Source organism: Zootoca vivipara, chromosome 1, assembly GCF_963506605.1.
Source record: "Zootoca vivipara chromosome 1, rZooViv1.1, whole genome shotgun sequence".
Lineage (NCBI taxonomy): Eukaryota > Metazoa > Chordata > Lepidosauria > Squamata > Lacertidae > Zootoca > Zootoca vivipara.
Genome location: NC_083276.1, coordinates 84,779,491 through 84,799,723, shown reverse-complemented (window position 1 = coordinate 84,799,723; position 20,233 = coordinate 84,779,491). Strand labels below are relative to the sequence as shown.

Here is a 20,233-nt window from a genome sequence, read left to right as displayed (position 1 = left end):
GAGTGTGGCTTTGAATCCGGGTTCAGTTTGCTAACGCTGCTGTGAAAGGTATTGCGGCAGCAAAAAAAGAAGCCTCGGGGGAAAGTGTGCGAACTTGAGCCTATCACTTTTTCTCTGCCTCACAAGGTTGTTGTGAGAGGATACCATGCAGAGCACCGCTGTGACTATAACTGTCGCACTCCATTCAAAGTTTAATTGAGCCAAGGCTTATAAAGTCTCTGCTCTGAAATATCTAAGAAGTGAAAGGAACAGAGTGCACGTGAAAACCTTAGGAGTACCTTTTGCTGCTGTCACTACCCAGTATGTATCCATCATTACGAATTTCATCTTGGACAAGAGTTAACTGCCTTAGTTTTATGAAACCAATAATTTTAAATTGTCAGCTGCTGAGAGGTGCCCTGGCACCAGTATACAGTAAGATATAAATGTTGTAATAAACAAACAAACAAACCCAATTGTGTCAGTAACTTTCACTGAAATAATAAATAAATTATTATTATTAGTTAAATTTGAGTAGATATTCATAGTATTGAGTTATACCTCTTTTCAGATCCTGACGCAACCCTGATACAAAGATTTCCTAGGACTATTTTTAAGCAGTAAAAATGACTAGTAGTTTGTTTTGTTTTAATTTGCTAGTTATGTATTAAAATCAGCTTGTCTTACAGTTCCATTGTATGCATATACTATGGGATTTTTATTTAACAAAATTTATGTACTGCTTGGAGTGAAAACTCAGCAATTTACAATAAATATTAAAACTATAAATAAAGAAAGTTTAATTAAGATTATCAACAAAAAGGAAATTGTGCCTTCGCATTGGAATGAGACTTAGTCCACATAACTTGCCCCAGCTTCCCAGAACCAGAAACCAGAGCTTTAAATCTTAGTAATGACACAAAGTATATGTACTCCCACACACAGCTCTTTCCCTGTATTGGCAGGCTTTCTTGTGGCTTGCCTCAGAAAAGACGGTCTAATCCTTCAGATTAAAGATGGAGATGGGGATGAGGGAAATTGTCTAGGTCAAGAGCATTGCCACAATTTAGCACAGATGCCCTCTGACCCTCCCTGCTCCCCCACTTCCTGACATTTTTTAAAATTGAAATACAATTTAAAATTGCATTCACATACAAAATATGTATTGCTACATATGAGTTCATAGCAGTATTTGGCTATATAGAATTATAAACCCAAAAGTACCAGAATGCATTTAGCACTCACCTTTAAATGTACTCACTGCAATTACTCTTCCAAAGTGGTGCTATGTTCCCTATACAAAACAAACAAACAAACCAGTCCCTGAGCACATGGTAAATGCTAAATATATTTTTGTTCCTAGACATGACACACTCGTTTCTCAGCATTCAGAGGAGCCAGAAAAGATGTGCCTCTTTGGATATTATAGCAGTCTAGGGCTTTTTTCAGATGGAACTTGTCAGAAATCAATCAGTTCTGGCACCTCTCAGGTGGGTGCCTTTGTCATTGTAAGAGAACACAAGGTGTTCGTGATGAGTTCCTATACCTCTTTTGAAAAATTGCACTGTAGCAGTGCATGTATTGATATGTACAAAAATCCAGTAGATAGTAACTACCCCAGTAGTGCCACAAGCATTTTGATGATGGCCAACTATCCTGTGATCCACCTGGATTCATCTTGTAGGTAGCAGGCTGTTATCCCACCACACACAATGAAAGACAATTCCATAGGCACGGCCACAGCCATCAAAGAATGGAACATCCCTCTTTATTCAGTAGATACAGTACTGTACAGGATGTCAGACATAAGCTCTGTTTTACAAACCACTTGCAGTGCTCCACATAACTCACAGGCCAGCCTCTAGTGTCAGAAACGAAACAGGAGGCCACAGGTGGCTGTACCATGCACAAAAAGATGGGGGCAAAATCAAGACAAGCATAATACATGATAGCTGGAATTCCCATCCACCCCATGTTTTAGCTGAGAACGCTCCCTTTATTCATTGCTAGACCAGGGGTACAGTAACATTTCCACTAGGATGCAGCAGGCTAATCTCTGCCAATGGGACTGCTCTGCAGCTGGTCGCTGTAGTGCAGGGACACTGACCCTGTAGTTTTCCAGATGCTGTTGGACTCCAAATCCCATCAGCTCCAGCCACCACACTCAATGGTCAGGGATGATAGGAGTTGTAATATAGTAAAGTTTCACAAACTACAGGTTCCCCATCCCAACAGTACATAACCAGCACTAATCAAAGTTGCAGTCTATGAAGCTCTTCTTTCTACACTCCAGGGGATGTGTATTTTGCAGGAAAGACAGCAAATTAATATTTTACCATCGGTTGTTTTGAATTCCTTAAAATGCACCAGTAATCTGAAGAACTGGGGGAAATCCCAGCACCAGCCATACATCTAAACTACTGACAGCTTGAAGCTGCTGCTCACCAACTTCCCTCGTAGCATGTACCCCACAACACCAATGACCACCCTTTTGTTAAACTAGGTTAGGGAGTGGGGAAGTACAGTATCCTTTTCAGGCATAATCTTTCTAGAGCAGGTCAACTACCAGCTGTAATCAATTCATTGCTGGGTACAAATAATCTCTTCAATTCTGAAAGAGGGCAAAGAAGAAAAGAAATCCCAAGAGTCCTGGTTCCCAAGACCTGCAATGTCAGTTCCAAGGTCATATAGGGATCTCCATGCAACCAGGCCTGTGCCCACAGAGGAAGGATGCATATTTTATCTGCGACAGTAATGGCAAGCTGCTTTTCCTATGCACAACAGGAGCTTTGACAAGCAGCTACTGGAGGTTGCAGCAGCCACTGAAAAAAAAAAAGACCCCACAGAGAAGAGAAAGGAGTAAAAACCACAGGGTTAACCAAGACATATTGGGACCTGAAGCTCTGATGAGAGTGCTAGCATTACCCTATGCAATGATTGGCTGGATTGTACCACACCCTCTTGGGATGCAATGCTTTCACTGGGCAGTCTGGGAAGTAGTCTTTGTGATGTTTGCTATGCAAACCATAAAAGTATTTTGCTGTTGTGCTAAGACCAGATACCCCATAAGAATTAGAGGAGGACAGTGGAGCCGATGGCATGGTGTTCTTTAGTAATAAAGTGGGGGAACCAGCAGAGCTTCTGCAGACTGTTAAAGAGAACGCCTTGTCTAGCCAGGCGAGAGGTTCAGCCCTTTCAACAAGAACCTGAAGCCCACCCCAATTCTTAAGATTGTGACAGGTAATATATTTGGCATATAGGAACTCTTCTCTTGCTGGCACTTCCACAAGATCTGGATGCTTACCATTAAGGCATCCATAGAAAAGAGACATCACAAGGAGGGCACCACCAGCTTGGAGAAGAACCCAAGCAGTGTATGGGGAATCTGGGAAATATTTAAATAGAATGATGGGGGTGGGGGCAGACAAGTATTGCCTTCCTCCACCCATCCCTGGGGCAGAGCCTCATACTGTACTTGATCCTAAATCCTTGCAGGGTGAACAAGGTGAGAGCAAGGGGCTACCTCAGAATGGAGCCATCGGTCTGGAGCTGGGTGCCATTTGGTAAGGAGACTTTGGTCATTTCAGATATTGCCTCAAGCAAACCCTGGTACTGGCTGTGAAGCAATACCCTGCTAAACCTGTGCTTTGATACTGCAAGAGGGATGCAAAATAAACATGGCCCCAAACAGTAGAATCATTTGTGCCCACAGGAAGACAAAATCCTGCAGCATGAGTGGCGATGGCACTGCAAGCGTGCCTCTTTTGGCTTGGCTTCAAAGTTTGTGAGTGAATGGTAAAGCAGGGAGGAAGATACACACCCTTCTTGTGTGTGAAAAGCTTCTATCCAAGTTAGGCTCTGCTACTGGAGGAAGCCTGTGCCCCATTCCCCTTACAAAAATAATCTCTTGCAGCCCTTCTTTTCCTGAGTCCAAATCTATCGCCTGATTGCATCTTTAATTACACATTGTAGTCTGGACAGTGGTATAGCTCTTCCTGTTTCTGAACGGGGGTCCACACAGCAGGTCCTCCTTCTGCTGCTACAGGACATTTCAGGCAGGGCAAGCGTGGATGCCAGTCTCCTGCACTGCAGTGTGCTCCGTGGCATTCTGTGCAAGTCTCAGATGGTTCTCCAACATGGACGACACGGATGCAGACACGGACAAATATATGTAATCACACACACATCCAGCCCATGCCCAGCTAGCGTGCCACCGGCATGATGCATGTCTGGATAGAGTTCCGCCCACGATGAAGGCACTGCTGTCTTCACACCTTCCTCACTCTGGCACTGATGTCCAGGACATGGAGACTTGAGCCAACCCATACCTCGTAGGGCAGGGTAACCCAATGTCCCAACAGCTGAAGTGGGCCCCCGATGTGGAGCCCACACAGGATCTTCAGCCTTCACAGCTACACCTGGAAGGGATAGGTAAGGCAAAGGAAGTTACGGTATTTGGGAAGGGGACAGTGAGGAGAAAGACTTGGTCAAAGCGAAGCTCTGAATACTCCAGATTTTATGCCAAACAAAGATCCCACCTCCTGAAACTTTCAGTATTTATTTTTAAGCAAGTTGTAGGCCATTTAGCAATATCAGCTGACCACATGCAAAGGAGAATAAGGATCCTTCACCTTCAAAAGCCATGTGGAAGAGAACATTTTGACAGCTACAACTGATGGAGGGGAAGAAATGCTGCATATACTGAAATTCCCCTTTCCAAGGCAGAAAATGCCCCCAGCCTTCTTTTGTGTGTGGCTAGCACACTGAAGCTAGAGATCTTTCACAGCATGCCTGGCATTGCTCTTTGTCCCTCCATAGCTTACTCTCTCAACTTCTCATATTACTCTTTTTCCTCTTACCCTGAGATGACACTTTGGTGGTGGGGGGAGTCTACCCGAACATGGCTTTCTTTCTTTAATTTATAAATTTAAATTTCTCCCTTCATCCAAGAAACACGGGGCAGTTTACAGGATAGGCTTTCCTGATTTATTTGGTCTACTTTGTGTATGAGTTCCTGAAAGCCCGACTAGTTCATATCAGTAGAGCCTTCCCAAACACAAAATCAAATTATTTTTGTACTAACTAGTCTTTGGCCAGGTAGTTCCTGGTGAGGATAGTGCAGTAATACATATAGCTGCATAAAGAAACTGCAGATTCCTCTGGTTTCATGACACAGCCATTGCCATTGCCAGTGCCCAAGTACCAACCAGGCTGTACCTTGTGTATCTGAGGTGGCAACTCATCTTCCAAGCTCTCCTCCGGCACAGGCTCTGGGTGCCGAGCAGTCTGGCCATCTTCAGCCCACCCCCCAAGTGGCAGCCGAGCGAAGTGTGATGGGGCTCTGTGCACAATGCCAGGGTCTGTGGGAAAACAAAGAGGAAAAGAAAACCACCGGATGGGGCAGCCAAAATTAAATGAGATCAGTTTGCTGCAAAATCTGTTTGGGGCTTCTAGTCTGCTCTGCTCCCGATTACCAGCCACCCAACACAGATACAGTAGCTGGGAAGCAGTGGCGTAAGTGGAAGTATAATATTTTGCAAGTACTCTTGGTCTTTTTGCTCCCACCTGCTACTCTAACCAAGTCCATTAAGCAACACCCTATCCTGCCAGCTTCGGCCATGCCCCTTGTTGAAAGAAATAAGTATATTGATAGCTTCAAGACCAGAACAACGAAGAGTCTTGTGGCACCTTAAAGACTAATAAATTTATTATGAACCATAGTCTACTCCATCTGATGAAGTATGAATATGTCATAAATTAGTCTTTAAGGTACCACATGCTTTCATGGACTGACATGGTTACCCTTCTGGAAATTCATAACCAAAGAAAATCGAGCCTTCTGGAAATCGAAACTTAAAAAAAAACGAGAGCCCAAATCACAGAGAAAATGGTGCCTTCTGAAATGGCAGCAATGAAAGAAAAATTGACTTTTGAACTTCCCAAACTCATAATGCCACTCTTGTAGCACTGCTAGCCAGTACTCCAAACCTGACTGCAAGCACTTGCTTATACCTCTGCTGATCAGCAAGGAGTGAAGGCACTGAGGTTGGCCTTGAGGCAATCTGAGGCATAGGTTAAGGCTTGCCTCTTACATATGATGCACTGGCCATGTCATCAAAAGGGTTCACCAAAACTGCCAAGCAGCATGTCAGACTGATATCTAATCTTTGTCTCTAGTTGCCCTGTAGTTAACAAGAATTGCCAGCATGTGTTATGTGCAGGGTTTGGCAGGAAATAAAGCCTTTTCTGGCTAAGGAATATGGAAGCACTGAGTTTGGCATTCCTGAAACATACCTGAGACACCACCATATCGGCGCTGGAAGCCGGCTTGCAGAGCAGCTGTCTCATCTCCAGCCTGGCGAGGCGAGGCGAAAGGATAGCTGGCTGAGCGGGGAATGGCACTGCTTGGGGTCCCCTGATGAGCATCGGGCTCCTCCTGAGCGCTTTCACCACTCTCATCACTCTCTCGCCGGTGCCACAAGTGCCGCTCAGGCTCCAACTGGGCATGTTGCTTGTGTAGCTGTGAGAATGGCATGGAGTATTAATGAGCAGCCAACTAGAACCCTGTGGTGACATTGACATGTGTCCCAAGCAAGCCCAGTTTGGGACCTGATACAATCCAAGTATCGAAGTTTCCTGATACAATCCAAGGGGACCCAGGTGGCGCTGTGGTTAAACCACCGAGCCTAGGGCTTGCTGATCAGAAGGTTGGGGGTTCGAATCCGTGACGGGGTGAGCTCCCGTTGCTTGGTCCCAGCTCCTGCCACCCTAGCAGTTCGAAAGCACGTCAAAATGCAAGTAGATAAATAGGAACCGCTACAGCGGGAAGGTAAACGGCATTTCCATGTGCTGCTCTGGTTTGCCAGAAGCGGCTTTGTCATGCTGGCCACATGCCCTGGAAGCTGTACGCCGGCTCCCTCGGCCAATAATGCGAGATGAGCACGCAACCCCAGAGTCGGTCACGACTGGACCTTATGGTCAGGGGTCCCTTTACCTTTATCTTTACAATCCAAGTATCACAGGCCTCCACATAAATATCACATTTACAGCCTAAATTTCACATGCTTTTACACAGGTAAATGCAAGTCATCACCTGCATCCATGCAAGTCTCACTCACATCCTGCAAGCCTAAGGACTCTCCACTCATGTCCAGTTGTGCACAAATTGTCATAAATCATGGCCCAGTGAAGGGAGCCTTTGCTCCCAGCCTGATTTCTGTATAATGAAGGGCCTATCTCTTAGGTTAGGAGCTATATCACAGTACAGAGGCCTGTTCGATCCTCCTTTGCTGCGCTCATTCAGGTATACATGTCTCAAGATGAAGGTCTACACAGAACCTTCAGGGCCCATTGCAAAGGCCTGCATGATTCTTGATGCTCAGCTCACCTCATGCATGTAGAGCGCATGCAGACTCATCTCAGTAGAGGCATATTCTGAAAGGATCAGGCTTTGAAGCTGGCCCTCCCAGGCACTACTCCCAGAACTAGCTGTCCTGGCATCAACCCTGCAAGTCAGAAGGGAGAGAAGAGTCAAGATGTGTTAGAAAGAGTAATTTGGAGTCCAGAAGGCACCTTCTTGCCACTCCACACCCCAATAGTATGATTGCAGCAGCTTTCCCCCTCCGAGTCTGAGCCTAGAAAGGGTGACATCAACCATACTACTGCTGTAGCCTGCTAACTAAAAGGATTGCAAAGTGTGTGTTTAGAACACACAGCAATCTTTTGGGAAGCCTTGCAGAACTGGATAGCTTTCTGCTATCCCTCATAACCACAGCTCCAAACACAAGGAAACCCTAAGCCAAGGGTGGGGAGCTTGTGACCAGTCTTTGCCACTGGCCATGCTAGTTGGCACTGATGGGAACTGGGAGTCCAATAGGAGGGAGGCAAAAAAAAGGCATAAAAAGCTCTCGCTACTGCTTCAAAGGCACATCTAGGAGGCTGCTTCCTGCTCTAACACACAGTAATGTATACCTGTGCTGGGGAAAGCCTCATGAAATAGTCCTCAGAGCACTCTGGGTAAAGTTCTGGTGAGGTGCTCAATTCTTGGCTTTTTCCTCTAGCCCCTTACAACATGCAGCTTCTTACCCTGAGCCTGCCATTGTGCCAGGACCCCGATGTTGGGAACCTTCTGTGTGGGAACTCCTGTGGGCTGTCTGCATTGACTGAAGAGGAGAGAAAGAACGCAGGGCAGATGCTACCTCAGACACAGCCGAGAGATGCCGCGAGGCCTGCCCATCACGGACTGCCTGGTAGCCCAGGACTGAGGAGCCTGCAATCACATTGGCAATCAGGCTGTGTGGCTGCAGGGAGAGAACAGAGGAGGGAGGTGTGACCCAGGCAGGAAGATCCAAGGCCTGCCCCCATCTATCTACATTCAATGCTTCACCACCACAACTGAACTTTGCAGACCACCCTGTGATTCTTGGATGAAGGGCGGTCTAGAAATTAAATACTGTAATAAAAATAAATATTTTCACTTGTGCCTTTGCAATGGGGATCCTGAATTCTCTCCACATTTTGGAAATTAGCCCACCCATCTCCAGCCCCCAGCAATTCAAATGCTTTCTAAACGGTGACACTTGGAAGAGAAGATGCCACAGGTGTTGGGGGACTTTTTTTATAGGGAAGACAAGTGATTCAGTGAGAAACAGATTGTTAATCACATTAAGATATCCTAAACACAAAAGGACCTTAGGTTTTTGATTGTATGTAGTTGGATAAGTGAAATTGAAATAGTGTAACTACAAGAAACCAAGGACCTTCTGGAGGTGGGTGAGTGGGATGTTGCTTATTTATGTCTAACTTTATTTACACTTGAGTGTTATTTGTGCATCTTACTGAATCATATTGATTCCAATATCAATTCATATCAATAGGAATCTCATTGATTTATTACAATTCCATGTTTGCAACCTTTGAGTCTTCCATAAGCTTAAAACTTTCACAATAAAAATATACAGAAATAAAAGCAATAAAATATCCTAGGGAAAGGAACTGGGAAATAAAGGAGAAGGGAGAGAGGATGGGTAATGCGGAGACTCTGAAGGTGCCAACTTTTAGGGGAGTATGACTAACTTTTGCTGAAGAGATAACTGGACACAGAAGTAGCATGCTGGCAGGAGAAAGGTAGTCTAATTAGGTCACAAGACAGTGGCAGCCATACTACCATGGCACTCAAATGACTCCACACTGAGCCTAGAGGCCCACATAGAGACATTATCCCCATCCCACAAAAAAGAAACAGTTCACTCTGCATCTCTCCCTATGATAAACCAAGATTATGTCCTGATCTACCACACACTAGTTCTCTCCATCCTCAGGGCCAATACCTCTGATTCTGACTGCAGGGACTGAATGGAGGTGAAGAGCGCATTGTCAGGCAGGACAGCCTGCTGGGCCAGAGCCAGGCTGCTGTCACGGTGCACACGTTCCTTAAGCAAGCCAATGAAAGCCGTGCTCTCCCGAGGAGGTTGCCAGTGTGGGTTGGTGATAGCAAAGTGCATGAGGGACAGCTCAGTCTTGCCATCCTCGGCCTGTTGGTAAACGGAAGCCTCCGTCTTCCCGGCTGACATCCACTGCAAAACAAGAGACGGACAGGGTGTTTGAGTGTTTTGTTCACACCATGCAGCTGCCTCATTAAAAAGAGAGAAAATAATGAACAAAGAGACTAATCCATAGCAAATGTCCCTTGTGAAAGTGATCTTTCCAAAACAAACAGCAGATCCGAGAGCTAAACCTCTCTCCAGATGTGCCCATTCTTCTGGGACTAGGAGCAGCCAGCTGACACAAGGGCACTGCAAACCTGGCCTGTGAGCAGCATCACAGCTCCATGCTGGGGCAGGGCAGGGGCACTGCAGGGTGTCTGCGACCAGGACAAAGCAAGGCATGTCGGGCCCATGATGCTGCCCCTCAATGGGACCTACCGCTGGGTGTCCATGCCACCGCACATCCATCTGGGCAAAGGAGCAGGTATCTCCCACGCCCACCACCTCCACAGTGAAGTTGCGGAAGAAATCAATTATCTCCAGAGCTTTGGGCCTCAGGCAGAAGATGAGGATCAAGGGAGTCACAATGGGGCTGAGCAGTTCTTCCAGGATGAATACCTTAAGTAAAGGAGACAAAGGCATTAAGTTCAGCAACTGCCACGGGTCCGTATCACCTGTGAAACCACTGCACAGCCTCAAGACATGACTGTAGGCACTGGGGAGAATAATTGGGGGAAATATCAGTAATTCTTTCCTCCCACATACCCTGGGGTCAGAGAACCTCCCCCATTTTGGGGGGGAACTCAAGGGACAATACATGCTTGGATCTAGTCAGGGTCTATGCAAAGGGCAGCTCTTATACGATTTCCTCCCACCCTACCCTGCCCCACCTCACCGCCTTGTACTGGAAGAGCTGGGCGAACTCATCTCGGGTTTCATAGCGGTGGGCGTTGCCCTGCCAGTGGTCAGGCATGTAGTGGATGTGCGCCAGAATCACCCGAAGCAACTGCTCTGGGCAGAAGACCAGGTGCTGGTCTGGGATGAAGGATCTGCAGGACAGATGGGACAGGTGTCAACGAGAGCTACATTCCTTCATAAAAGCAAGCAGACAGGCACCTTATGTTCTAGGGGTCCCCAGCCCCAGTGTTCCCTCTTCATGGAAAGATGAACACAGAGGAGTGTAATGAGACAAACTATTTATGGGTCAGATATAGCAGGTTCAGCTTTAACGAACTGGTTCACTGTGGAGGAAGATGTTAATTTCACACATTTCTGTATTTATTTATATCCTTATTTGCAGTACAGAACTGTTCAGATTGCAGCCTTTGATCAGAGTAATAAAATGTGTGGTGCCTGTTTGCCTCTAAAGCAGCCTTGCAACAATTCCTCACAGACTCTGTGATCAGCCAAATTCCTAGATTTCTTAGACTCCTGTTCAACCACTAGTCTTCACTGACATTAAGTCAGTGGCAGGTTACAGCAATCTAAAATGTCAATTACAACATAGGAAATGTCAGGTTGATTTTTACTGCACATCAATATACAGCACAGCTAACTCTGTTTAACCAGTAGCTATACACGCTATACCACCCCCACCTTTGTTTCACCTCTCAGATATCAAGCTGAGCTGCTGTTTCCAACTCCTTTATTCCCCATTTCTGTCCGCTTACCCTAGTTTGTGACTCGCCCCAGAGTATTACCTTCAAGCAGTGCCTGTCACATTCTTCATAGACAGCTAGAAGCTCTGTCCTTGCTTGATCCAGGCAAAAACTGAAAGGTAAGTCTAAGGTTGCACTATTCTAGAAAAACCAGGCTTTGCCTCGTACCATCCCAGAGGCCCTCTCATTGCAGGTGTCACAGTCTAAACAACTCCAAGGCACCACCATCACTAAGATCATTAAACCAGGGAAATGACCTGTTTTGCAGAGCTGAAAGACATGGGTTGTTAAGCTTAATCAATTTGCTCAAGTGTCCTAGCTATCATTGCCACAGAAGGAAAAGGCAGCACAGGCAATTCATCTCCCAGCAACTTACTCAGTGGGAGACACAGCAGAACAACTTTTGTAGCTTAATGCAATTTTTGGTCAGCAGAATGCTTTTAATTCCCACCTGTCAATTCTCTGGTTGGGTGCTCCCCATAGTAATGGCAACCACCCCGTTGATGCCAAGGCTCAGAGAACAAAAGCAAAAGCCCTTCTGTTCACAGCCAATCTCAACTCACCTGCAGACAGTGACAGCCACGCCCAGAATGGTGACTGTGGTGAGGACATGCTCCACAGCAAGCACGTCTTCATCATAAATTGTGAGGGCAATGAGGACAGCGAGGATGGAGCCAGCAAAGAAGGCCACATTCTTAGCCACGACAGTGAACAGAGGTGAAATGAAGCAGTTCATGTACTTGGAGGCTGGCTTGTAGCCCTTGCTAAGGCGCGAGTGCAACTCGTGGTCCAGCTCATTGAAGTGCCGCAGGTAGCAGCGGCCGTAGAGGGACCAGCAACGAGCCCCCAAGCTTCCTGGCTCTCGCTTCAGCATCTCTGTGTAGCTGAAGAAGGCGTAGAGGATCTGCCAGATGAGGATGAGTGGACAGAGCAGAAAATTAGCAATGCCAATCCAGAGGATACGGGTGCCCAGCTTTTCAGCCAGCTCCAGGCGGTTGCTGCCTCGCTTGTACTCGGCCTTGAGACTCCACTCATTCTCAAAGAGTGAGCCAGGGCCCCAGAAGAAGATGAGCTCAAAGTTGTACTTGAGGCCACGCGTATAGAAGATTGTATCGCCCAGTAGGGGAAGGTGGAAGCGCATAGGCAATAGCGACTTGTTCACCATGGCCACCATGTAGTTCTTGAAACGCAGGATGCGGTGGTAGATGTCCAGTTCTGTCAGCTCCTTCTTATGGATGCAGATCTGGTGTTCCTTCTGGATTTGGACAATCCGTGCCTGCACCTCCTGCCATGTGTAGTAGGGCAAATTGGACTGCAGGCAAAGAGAGGGATGGTAAGGTTAGTGCTGTGACAAGGCTAATCCTCTTGATGGGGATACACTCCCTTCTGAAGGAGCAGGTACACAACTTGGGGATAATTCTGGATCCATTGCTGTCACTTGAGGCTCAGGTGGCCTCAGGTGGAGTGCCTTCCATCAGCTTCAGCTGGTGGCCCAGCTGTGCCCCTATCTGGACAGGGATAGACTAACTTCTCTTGTCTATGCTCTGGCAACCTCTAAGTTAGATTAGCGCAATGCACATGGGACTGCCTCTGAGACATTTCAGAAACTTCAGCTGTTGTGGAATTCAGTGGCCAGGTTGCTCATCAAGGCAGGACAGTTTGAGCATGTAACACCAATCTTGGCCTGACTGCACTGGTTGACAATTAGTTTCTGGGCCCAATTTTGACACATAAAGCCTCAAACATCTCAGGGCCGCAATACCTTAAGGACCATCTCTTCCCATATGAACTAACCTGGACCCTGCAGTCATCATATAAGGTGCTTCTTCATGTTCCCTCTCCACAAGAGGTCTAGAGGGTAGCAACATGAAGATGAGCCTTTTCTTTGGTGGCTCCCCATTTGTGGAATGCTCTCCACAAATTGGTTCATCTGGCGCCATCATTATATATCTTTATGTGCCAGGCAAAAACTTTCCTCCACATTCAGGCCTTTGGCCTTTAACTATCTGTGGCCTTTTAGAAGTGGGTAGGTTTTTAATGTATTCCCCCCCCCCGGTGGTTTTAATGTATCTGGGGGTGGGGGTTTTTTTTGTCCATTTGGTTGTTTGTTTGTTGATTTGAGTTGTCTTGGGAAAGATAAAGTGACTAACAAATTTAACAAACAAAAACTTTCCCCAATCCTGAAAAAGGGGGAGGGAATTTGTTATGCAGAGACTCAACTTCTAACACTCTTGGGCAAGGACCAAATAACAAACACTGGCAAACCAGACAATGGCAGCTGCAGAACATACTAGCCCTGCCACTCAACCAAGCAAGTCAGATTGAGCATACATGGGATTAGCAGCAGACCAGAAAGAGCAGCAGCAGTGTGTAACTCTGAAGGAAGGTCAATAAGGGACAGAGGAAGATTCGGGAGTGGAAGATTTTTCTCTTAAAGCAGAAGAAGCAACAGGTCTTATCTGCAGGCTTCTGACTGCTTCGAAAAGAGTATAACAACTGAATTGCACGATCAACCCAAATGTTATTCTGGGTCAAACCAAATGTTGTTCCAGCATTCTGTCTCCAGTAACAGTCAGTCAAATGCTTCTGGGAAGGTTGCAGAAAAAAGTGGGGGCAGAATATGGCAGTACTGATTTGCTTGAAATCAGGTAATTAGAACTATATTGCTAAGGTGTCAACATTCCCTATCAATAGCACAGTATGTAGATTTGTGCATGCATGTCTAACAGTTCCCAGACCACAGCAGCTTACCATGGGAATCTTGAGAGCGTTGATGTAAAAAGAGTGGATTTCCCAATAGCAGCAAATGTTGTAGATGAATTTTATCAGCCGATGGATCCAGAAGACCCCCGCGATCACCAGGATGGAGATGAGAAAGCCATTGGCCTGGATCCTGTGAGAAAGATGGACTCACAGAAAGGAAGAAGCAGCTACCTCCCTTCTGGTTGTTACAGTTCTTTCCAAAGCATGTGTGAACCCCTCCTCAGATTGCTAGAATACAGGCACTTCAGGTTTGTGCAAGGCTATGCAGTGCTGAGATGCATTAAACTGTACTAATGGGCAACTGGGCTGGAAAACCTGAGAGAAGATGGGTACAGCTACAAATGTGAACACAAAGCTTTCTCTCACAGTTAATCCACAAGACACTGAGGGTCCAAATATTTTCTAGTACAGTATATTAAAAGACCAGCTAGCTCGTCAAGGGCCCAACTTTATCACTGAGATTAGGTTAACATTGGAGACCCCAGATTTGGCTGATATAGAAGCAAACACCTGAAAGCAGTTTTGACAGCAACGCTCACCTTGCAAGAACTACATTTCCGAGCCTACAGCTATGATTAAGTGTGACTTAAAATGCAAAGTAGAGGATCTTCCACATCCAGGAGGTCTCTTGGATTTTAGACCCCACCAAGATGGGCTAGGATGTGGTCAAATTTAGGAAAGGATAGTCCTTGCTAACTTTACCTGGCACTGCACTCATTGGGAGGCAGGAAGGCATCTGGCAGGGTCACCTTGACGGGGTCACTGGAATGCTGGCTGTGATTCACCAGCTTGTTAGCAAACAGGATATCGTAGTCAACACAGCTGACAAGGAATGTGGTGAAGGCCACAACAAAGATGAACTGCCTGTGAGAAGAGAAGATGTGTCACACTAGGAGGCACTCAGCCTTCCCCGCTCCCATCTTCAAATTATCTGGGCCAGCAAAAGGCACCAGCTGTCTGAATCCTTCATATCAGAGACATCTTGCATAAAGAGAATCAGGAATAGGATTTGTTTTCCTATCAACCTGAATGGCAGGGAATTGGGGCCAGGGAAGGATCACTAGTTCCAGCATGAAACCAGAACTCTTTTTTTCACCTCTTGCAAGGTGCCCATGGAAATACAACAAATGTCCACTTCCAATCCCGTCTTACAGGAAGAGACATGGAGTTCATACTCACATTAATTCAAAGATCTCACTGATGAGCATACAGGTGAAGCCATTCTTCTGGTGCAGGTTATAGACGTGAGGGGTACAGTCAAAGAGAATTGCTCAGAATATTGGTTGCAGACCCACCCTTAGTTTTACCAGAGACTAGTCTCCCATTAGCAGGAAGCATCTCCTTTTCCAGTTCAACCTGCCATGCTATAAGATAAGTCACGATTAGCCACCATCAGGAGGAAAGAGTCAGTAACTTTCGGAGGGGGTGATTGCAAATCTCATTGTATTGCTTTTGTTGCTGTCTGGCCTGTAAACCTGTATGGGTTCCAGAGGCTGGTTCTTGATTATGCTATCTTTTGTTCCTGAATTGATACTGAAAGGTCCCTTGCCTCTTGGAGTGTTTAATGGGCCACAAGGAACCTTGTAAAGGGTTCCCAGCTCTGCTGCTACCGAGCCCCACCCCCAATCCCGACAACTGGGATCCAACCATCCCTGCCCTTCAGGTAAGGATATACGAGAGAAAAAGAGGTCCAGATTCTCAATGTGGTGCCAGGGAGCTGCAAGACAGACAAAGTGAAAAAAGAATCCTAAAATTCAACACAGCAGAAAGAAGCCAGAGGGGAGGGAGCTGTGGCACATCCAAGCCCAATATTTTAAGAACATTAGTTTAAAGCTGAACCCTAAACACAATTTCTAGAGAAAAAGCCTTGCTCAATTTAGTGGGAATGTACTAAGAACTTAAGACCAAAGGCCCGTCTAGTCCCACATGCCTCTGGGAAATCCACAAGCAATACAAGAATGCAGCTGCCTTCTCCTACTACTGCTGCTTCCCAGGAACCGGCATGCTTGAAAACATGCTGCACACCAAATGCAGTTTCTCCAGAAACAGAGCCAGAATCTCACAATTCCACTTCCTGTTCAGATTAGTCTTTCACCAATCCCAGGCACCATCAGCACTGATTTGTGGGGTGCCTGGCCCCAAGGCTGGCCGCTCACAGCTGTACTCACATTTGCTGCCCTCAGCAATGTGAACCATCAGGTCCTCTTCTCCCGGGGGAGAGTCATTGTAGGAGGCCTCCAGCCGCTGATACTCTGTATCAAAATGAGCCATGTTGTCACTGAGCTGGGCGTCATCCAAAGTCACACATGCTCTGAGAGGCGGAAAGACAGGGTAAAAAAAAAAGTAGCACTTAAGACATAACTCGAAGGCATCAGTTGGGTTGGGAGACTCATTTCATTTAAATTTACCCTTAAAGGGAACTGGAAGCTTTTGGTGGGGACCAAATAGCAGGGGGCAAGGAAGGAAAAGAGTGAAAGAGTGGAGAGAGGAAAGTGGCAGGAGAGAAAAGCAGCACAAATTAAGAGATAGGAAATAATGATCGGTAGTGAGAGCATTGCAGGAAACACTGCCTGATCATGAAACATGCTATTCTTGGTTTTGAGACTTTGCTTTACATCATATTTACAAACTGTTGTCTGCAACAAAGTTGTTGTTGTTGTTGTTATTTAAATACATTTAATTTCATTTTCATGAACAGGCAGAGCAGGTACTTGATACATACCCTTGCAAGTATATCAATCTCTCCCCACATACAAAGGAAAGTACAACGTTTCAACTAAAGGAAACCTACTTAGCTGGGGTTTACAAGAACTCTATTCAGCTTCACTTTCATTTTAGCCTACTGTTCTAGCTTTCTTTCTATACTAGAAGTAAAAAATACATTATAATGAAAAAAGAGAAATAAAAAAAACTATCTAGTCTAGTATCCTGTTCCCACAGTGCCACAACCACATGCTCTTTTGTATCTGAGAGCCTGTGTATGCATCTATTCATATGCACATTTTCAAAATAGATTCATAGTACAGCACAACATATATGCAAACTCAAAGGTGCATTTTAAAGCCAATATTCTAACACATTCAAACTTCTAGTCTAGAGAAAAGCAAGAGTTCCTATGCTACAAGGTGTAAAATTAAGTGGTGGAGCTATTGGACCCCGGGAAGATAGAATTTGCCAAAGGTGATCTACTGAGGCTCAGATGAGAAATTCCTGCAGCTCTGTGGATGCAAGTATGCAAAAGACTAAGACCAAGACCATAACTAGGGCCAGGAATTCTATGCCCTTGTGACTTCAACTCTGCTGGGTGACAGAACCCTTACCAGGCTTCTTGATATGGCACCCAGCACTGTGTTACAGGTGTACCTGGAGAGTGACGTGGAGTTGCATGGACAGTTGTTGCAGGGGCAACTGAAAGACACAGACTGATGCTCAAACTACCTTAAAGTAAGGTCTGGGGAATCTCTAGTCTGGCACGTACAAGTAAGGGGTCTAATGATATAATGAGGAGGATTTTAGTGGCATCTTGGTGGAGTGAAAGGCAATCATCAGTGGGGGAATTTACTCACCTTTTTTAAAAAACTAAAAAATTACCCAATGTTTTTGGTTTACCTTTTCCACACTTTTTCGAGCTCTACAGTATCCTATTTTGGGATGTGACAGACAGAATCCTTGGCACATAATTTTCCCTTTTTACATCTGTCATACACACTTTTAATAGTATGTTTTATTGTTGATCTTAATGTTTTTAGCTATATGCTCCTCAAAACTTACTTTCTTTTTTGAATTTGTTTTGCAAGCATGTGTTCCATTTTGTTCTCCTTAATTAAGCAAGACCTCCCATTTTGTGAAAGGAAGGAAGAAGCCTTATTGCCTCTAACAGCTTCCTTGCTTCTATTACACTAGCATCTTCCCTGACTTGCAGTATACATTCTAGCTATGCTTCTATTCTTGTGATTTTGAATAACACCAATATGCTTGGGAGAGATTTGAACCTCTAGTCTTTCCCTTTCAACTTGACTTTCAACCAATCATTTGATTTTTGAGGTTTCATTTTTTGAAGTCAAGTGTGACTGTGTTGGACATCCTTAGCAATTACATAAATGCTGAATTTGTTAACTCTCTGGTCCAGGCATCCCCAACCTTCAGGCCTCCAGATGTTTTGGACTACAATTCCCATCATCCCCGACCCACTGGTCCTGTTAGCTAGGGATCATGGGAGTTGTAGGCCAAAACATCTGGAGGGCCGCAGGTTGGGGATGCCTGCTCTGGTCACTGTTTCCAACTAGTTCAACAACACTTAAATATCACACATAGTTCTGGCACCACTTAGGAGTAAGTTCAGGGTAGCCTCTCCTCAATTAAGTTCCACGATCAAATGTTCTACAGCACAATCATTTAGGATACAGTATTTAGAAATTTTAAGAAGAGTTTGGATTTGATATCCTGCTTTATCACTACCCGAAGGAGTCTCAAAGCAGCTAACAATCTCCTTTCCCCTCCTCCCCCACAACAGACACCCCGTGAGGTGAGTGGGGCTGAGAGACTTCAGAGAAGTGTGACTAGCCCAAGGTCACCCAGCAGCTGCATGTGGAGGAGCGGAGACGCGAACCCAGTTCCCCAGATTACAAGTCTACCGCTCTTAACCACTACACCACACTGGCTCTCTGTCTGTCATGACTAGAACACAGGCAGACTACAGTCATGTGTGACCTCTTCTCTCTTTTTAACTAGTGATCCAACATATCCACTCTTGCCTTAGTAGATAAGACATGCATTGTTGGATAAGACCAGAGTTAGCCTACTCCCATGTTCTTGGCAAGAATTCTACCAACCAGCAGATCAACCAGAAATCAGTGATTCACCCATGGGCTACTACAAAGTTTCAACCCACACTTGAATTAAAGGATCCTTGGGATACTGTAACAGCATGTCAAATGATTTTTCTTCATTCAGAGAATGTACATATATTCTTGCCACTTTTGCAAATAAAAACAACCACACCCATTCTTAAATATTTCTCCTTATTTGCCCTGTACTTTGACTCATGTAGATGCAGTGCCTATAGCTACAGGAAGGACACACCCAGCTTACTTGGTGTGTAAGCTACGGTACCACAATTCAGACAGACCAAAACAAATGGCAAAATAAATCCCTCTTGAAGCAACACCTATGCACGTCACACACACACACACACACACACACAGAGAGAGAGAGAGAGAGACTCACCTGCTCCATCTACCCCTAGTGCTGCAGGAACCCCCTGCTTGTGCTGTGCTCTGGGCATCCGACTGGCATCTCTAGCCTTGGATCCCGAATGTCCCCCCGCCTGAAAAGAGAAGGGCAGGATGTACACTGGAGATGGACTTTTGAGGGGCATGTGGGCATTCGGCTGGCAGAATGACCCTGGGAGGCTGCTGGTTCCACTCAGGGCCGGATTTAGGTTTGCTGAGGCCCTAAGCTACTGAAGGTAAGGGGGCCCTTTATATGTCCAGCTGTCAACAACAAATTGTTGCTGTTTTTGTGTGTTGAATATATGCTATATGGTAATTAATGGACCTAATAGGTCCATACACAGCACAAAGCACTGTTGCTGTATGTAGGTTTCAAATTATTTGTTTAGATTTTGGAAATGTACATCCAGGTTCCACTCAACACTGGTTCCACTCAACACTCTCCAACCGGAAACAGGACCAGCTCCAGGCCCCTTTTGTGGGGTTGATTGGCGTCGGCGGGAGAAAGAGAGCGAAGGAGCTGGTTTTGCTCCCCCGGCGCCCGCGAATGAAAGGAGAGGGAATCAAGGGAGAGGCGGCCCTCTCACCCCCTGGGATTGACTGAGCCGGAGGGGAACCAGCTCACTCGCCAGATCCCTCCTCCCAAGTGGGAAAGGCAGCGCTGCCAGGCACAGCGGAGAGAGAGGTCCTTGGGCGGCCCCAGACAGCTCCTCCGAGGCTGTTTTGTTTTGGCTGAGCCGGGCCGGGAGGGGCCTTCCTCGGAGGTTGTTTACTTGGGAAGCGGGAGGGAGTGAGGGAAGGAGGCGGTGCGGCGGGGATTCCAGGGGGAGGCCCACATCCCTGTTCTCCCCACCCGGTCATCCCTTTCCCGGCGGCGGCTGCGTGGCTCACCTCCAGGACAGTCGCCCCTAGTAACCGGACCCGGGGCTCAGCCTCCTCCGCCGCCGCGACTTCCCAGTCTGTCACTCACTTTCTCTCTCTCTCCCCGCCCCACTCGCCTCCTCCCTTGTCCCGACCGGCGGGCGCTTTCCGCTGCCAATGGGAGGCCGAGAAAGGACGAGGAGTTGGGATCGGGGTGGGCCAATGGGAAAGCTGAAGTGGGGGGGGGAGGAAGAGG

The 20,233-nt window shown here is 46.3% G+C and overlaps 1 protein-coding gene across 1 annotated transcript; it reads right to left on the bottom strand.

The window, feature by feature from the left end:
- Positions 1 to 1,728: 1,728 nt before the first annotated feature.
- Positions 1,729 to 20,141, bottom strand: ATG9A (autophagy related 9A). The gene is made up of 16 exons (XM_035127017.2): positions 20,008 to 20,141; positions 19,112 to 19,211; positions 16,054 to 16,196; positions 15,559 to 15,602; positions 15,065 to 15,129; positions 14,588 to 14,749; positions 13,874 to 14,015; positions 11,686 to 12,434; positions 10,360 to 10,513; positions 9,903 to 10,082; positions 9,309 to 9,554; positions 8,065 to 8,279; positions 7,367 to 7,484; positions 6,274 to 6,499; positions 5,197 to 5,339; positions 1,729 to 4,397 (listed from the first exon to the last, which is right to left on the bottom strand). The coding sequence occupies exons 3-16, from the start codon at positions 16,154 to 16,156 to the stop codon at positions 4,392 to 4,394; spliced, it is 2,553 nt and encodes an 850-aa protein (XP_034982908.1). The 5' UTR covers positions 16,157 to 16,196; positions 19,112 to 19,211; positions 20,008 to 20,141; the 3' UTR covers positions 1,729 to 4,391.
- Between the last annotated feature and the right edge of the window lie 92 nt (positions 20,142 to 20,233).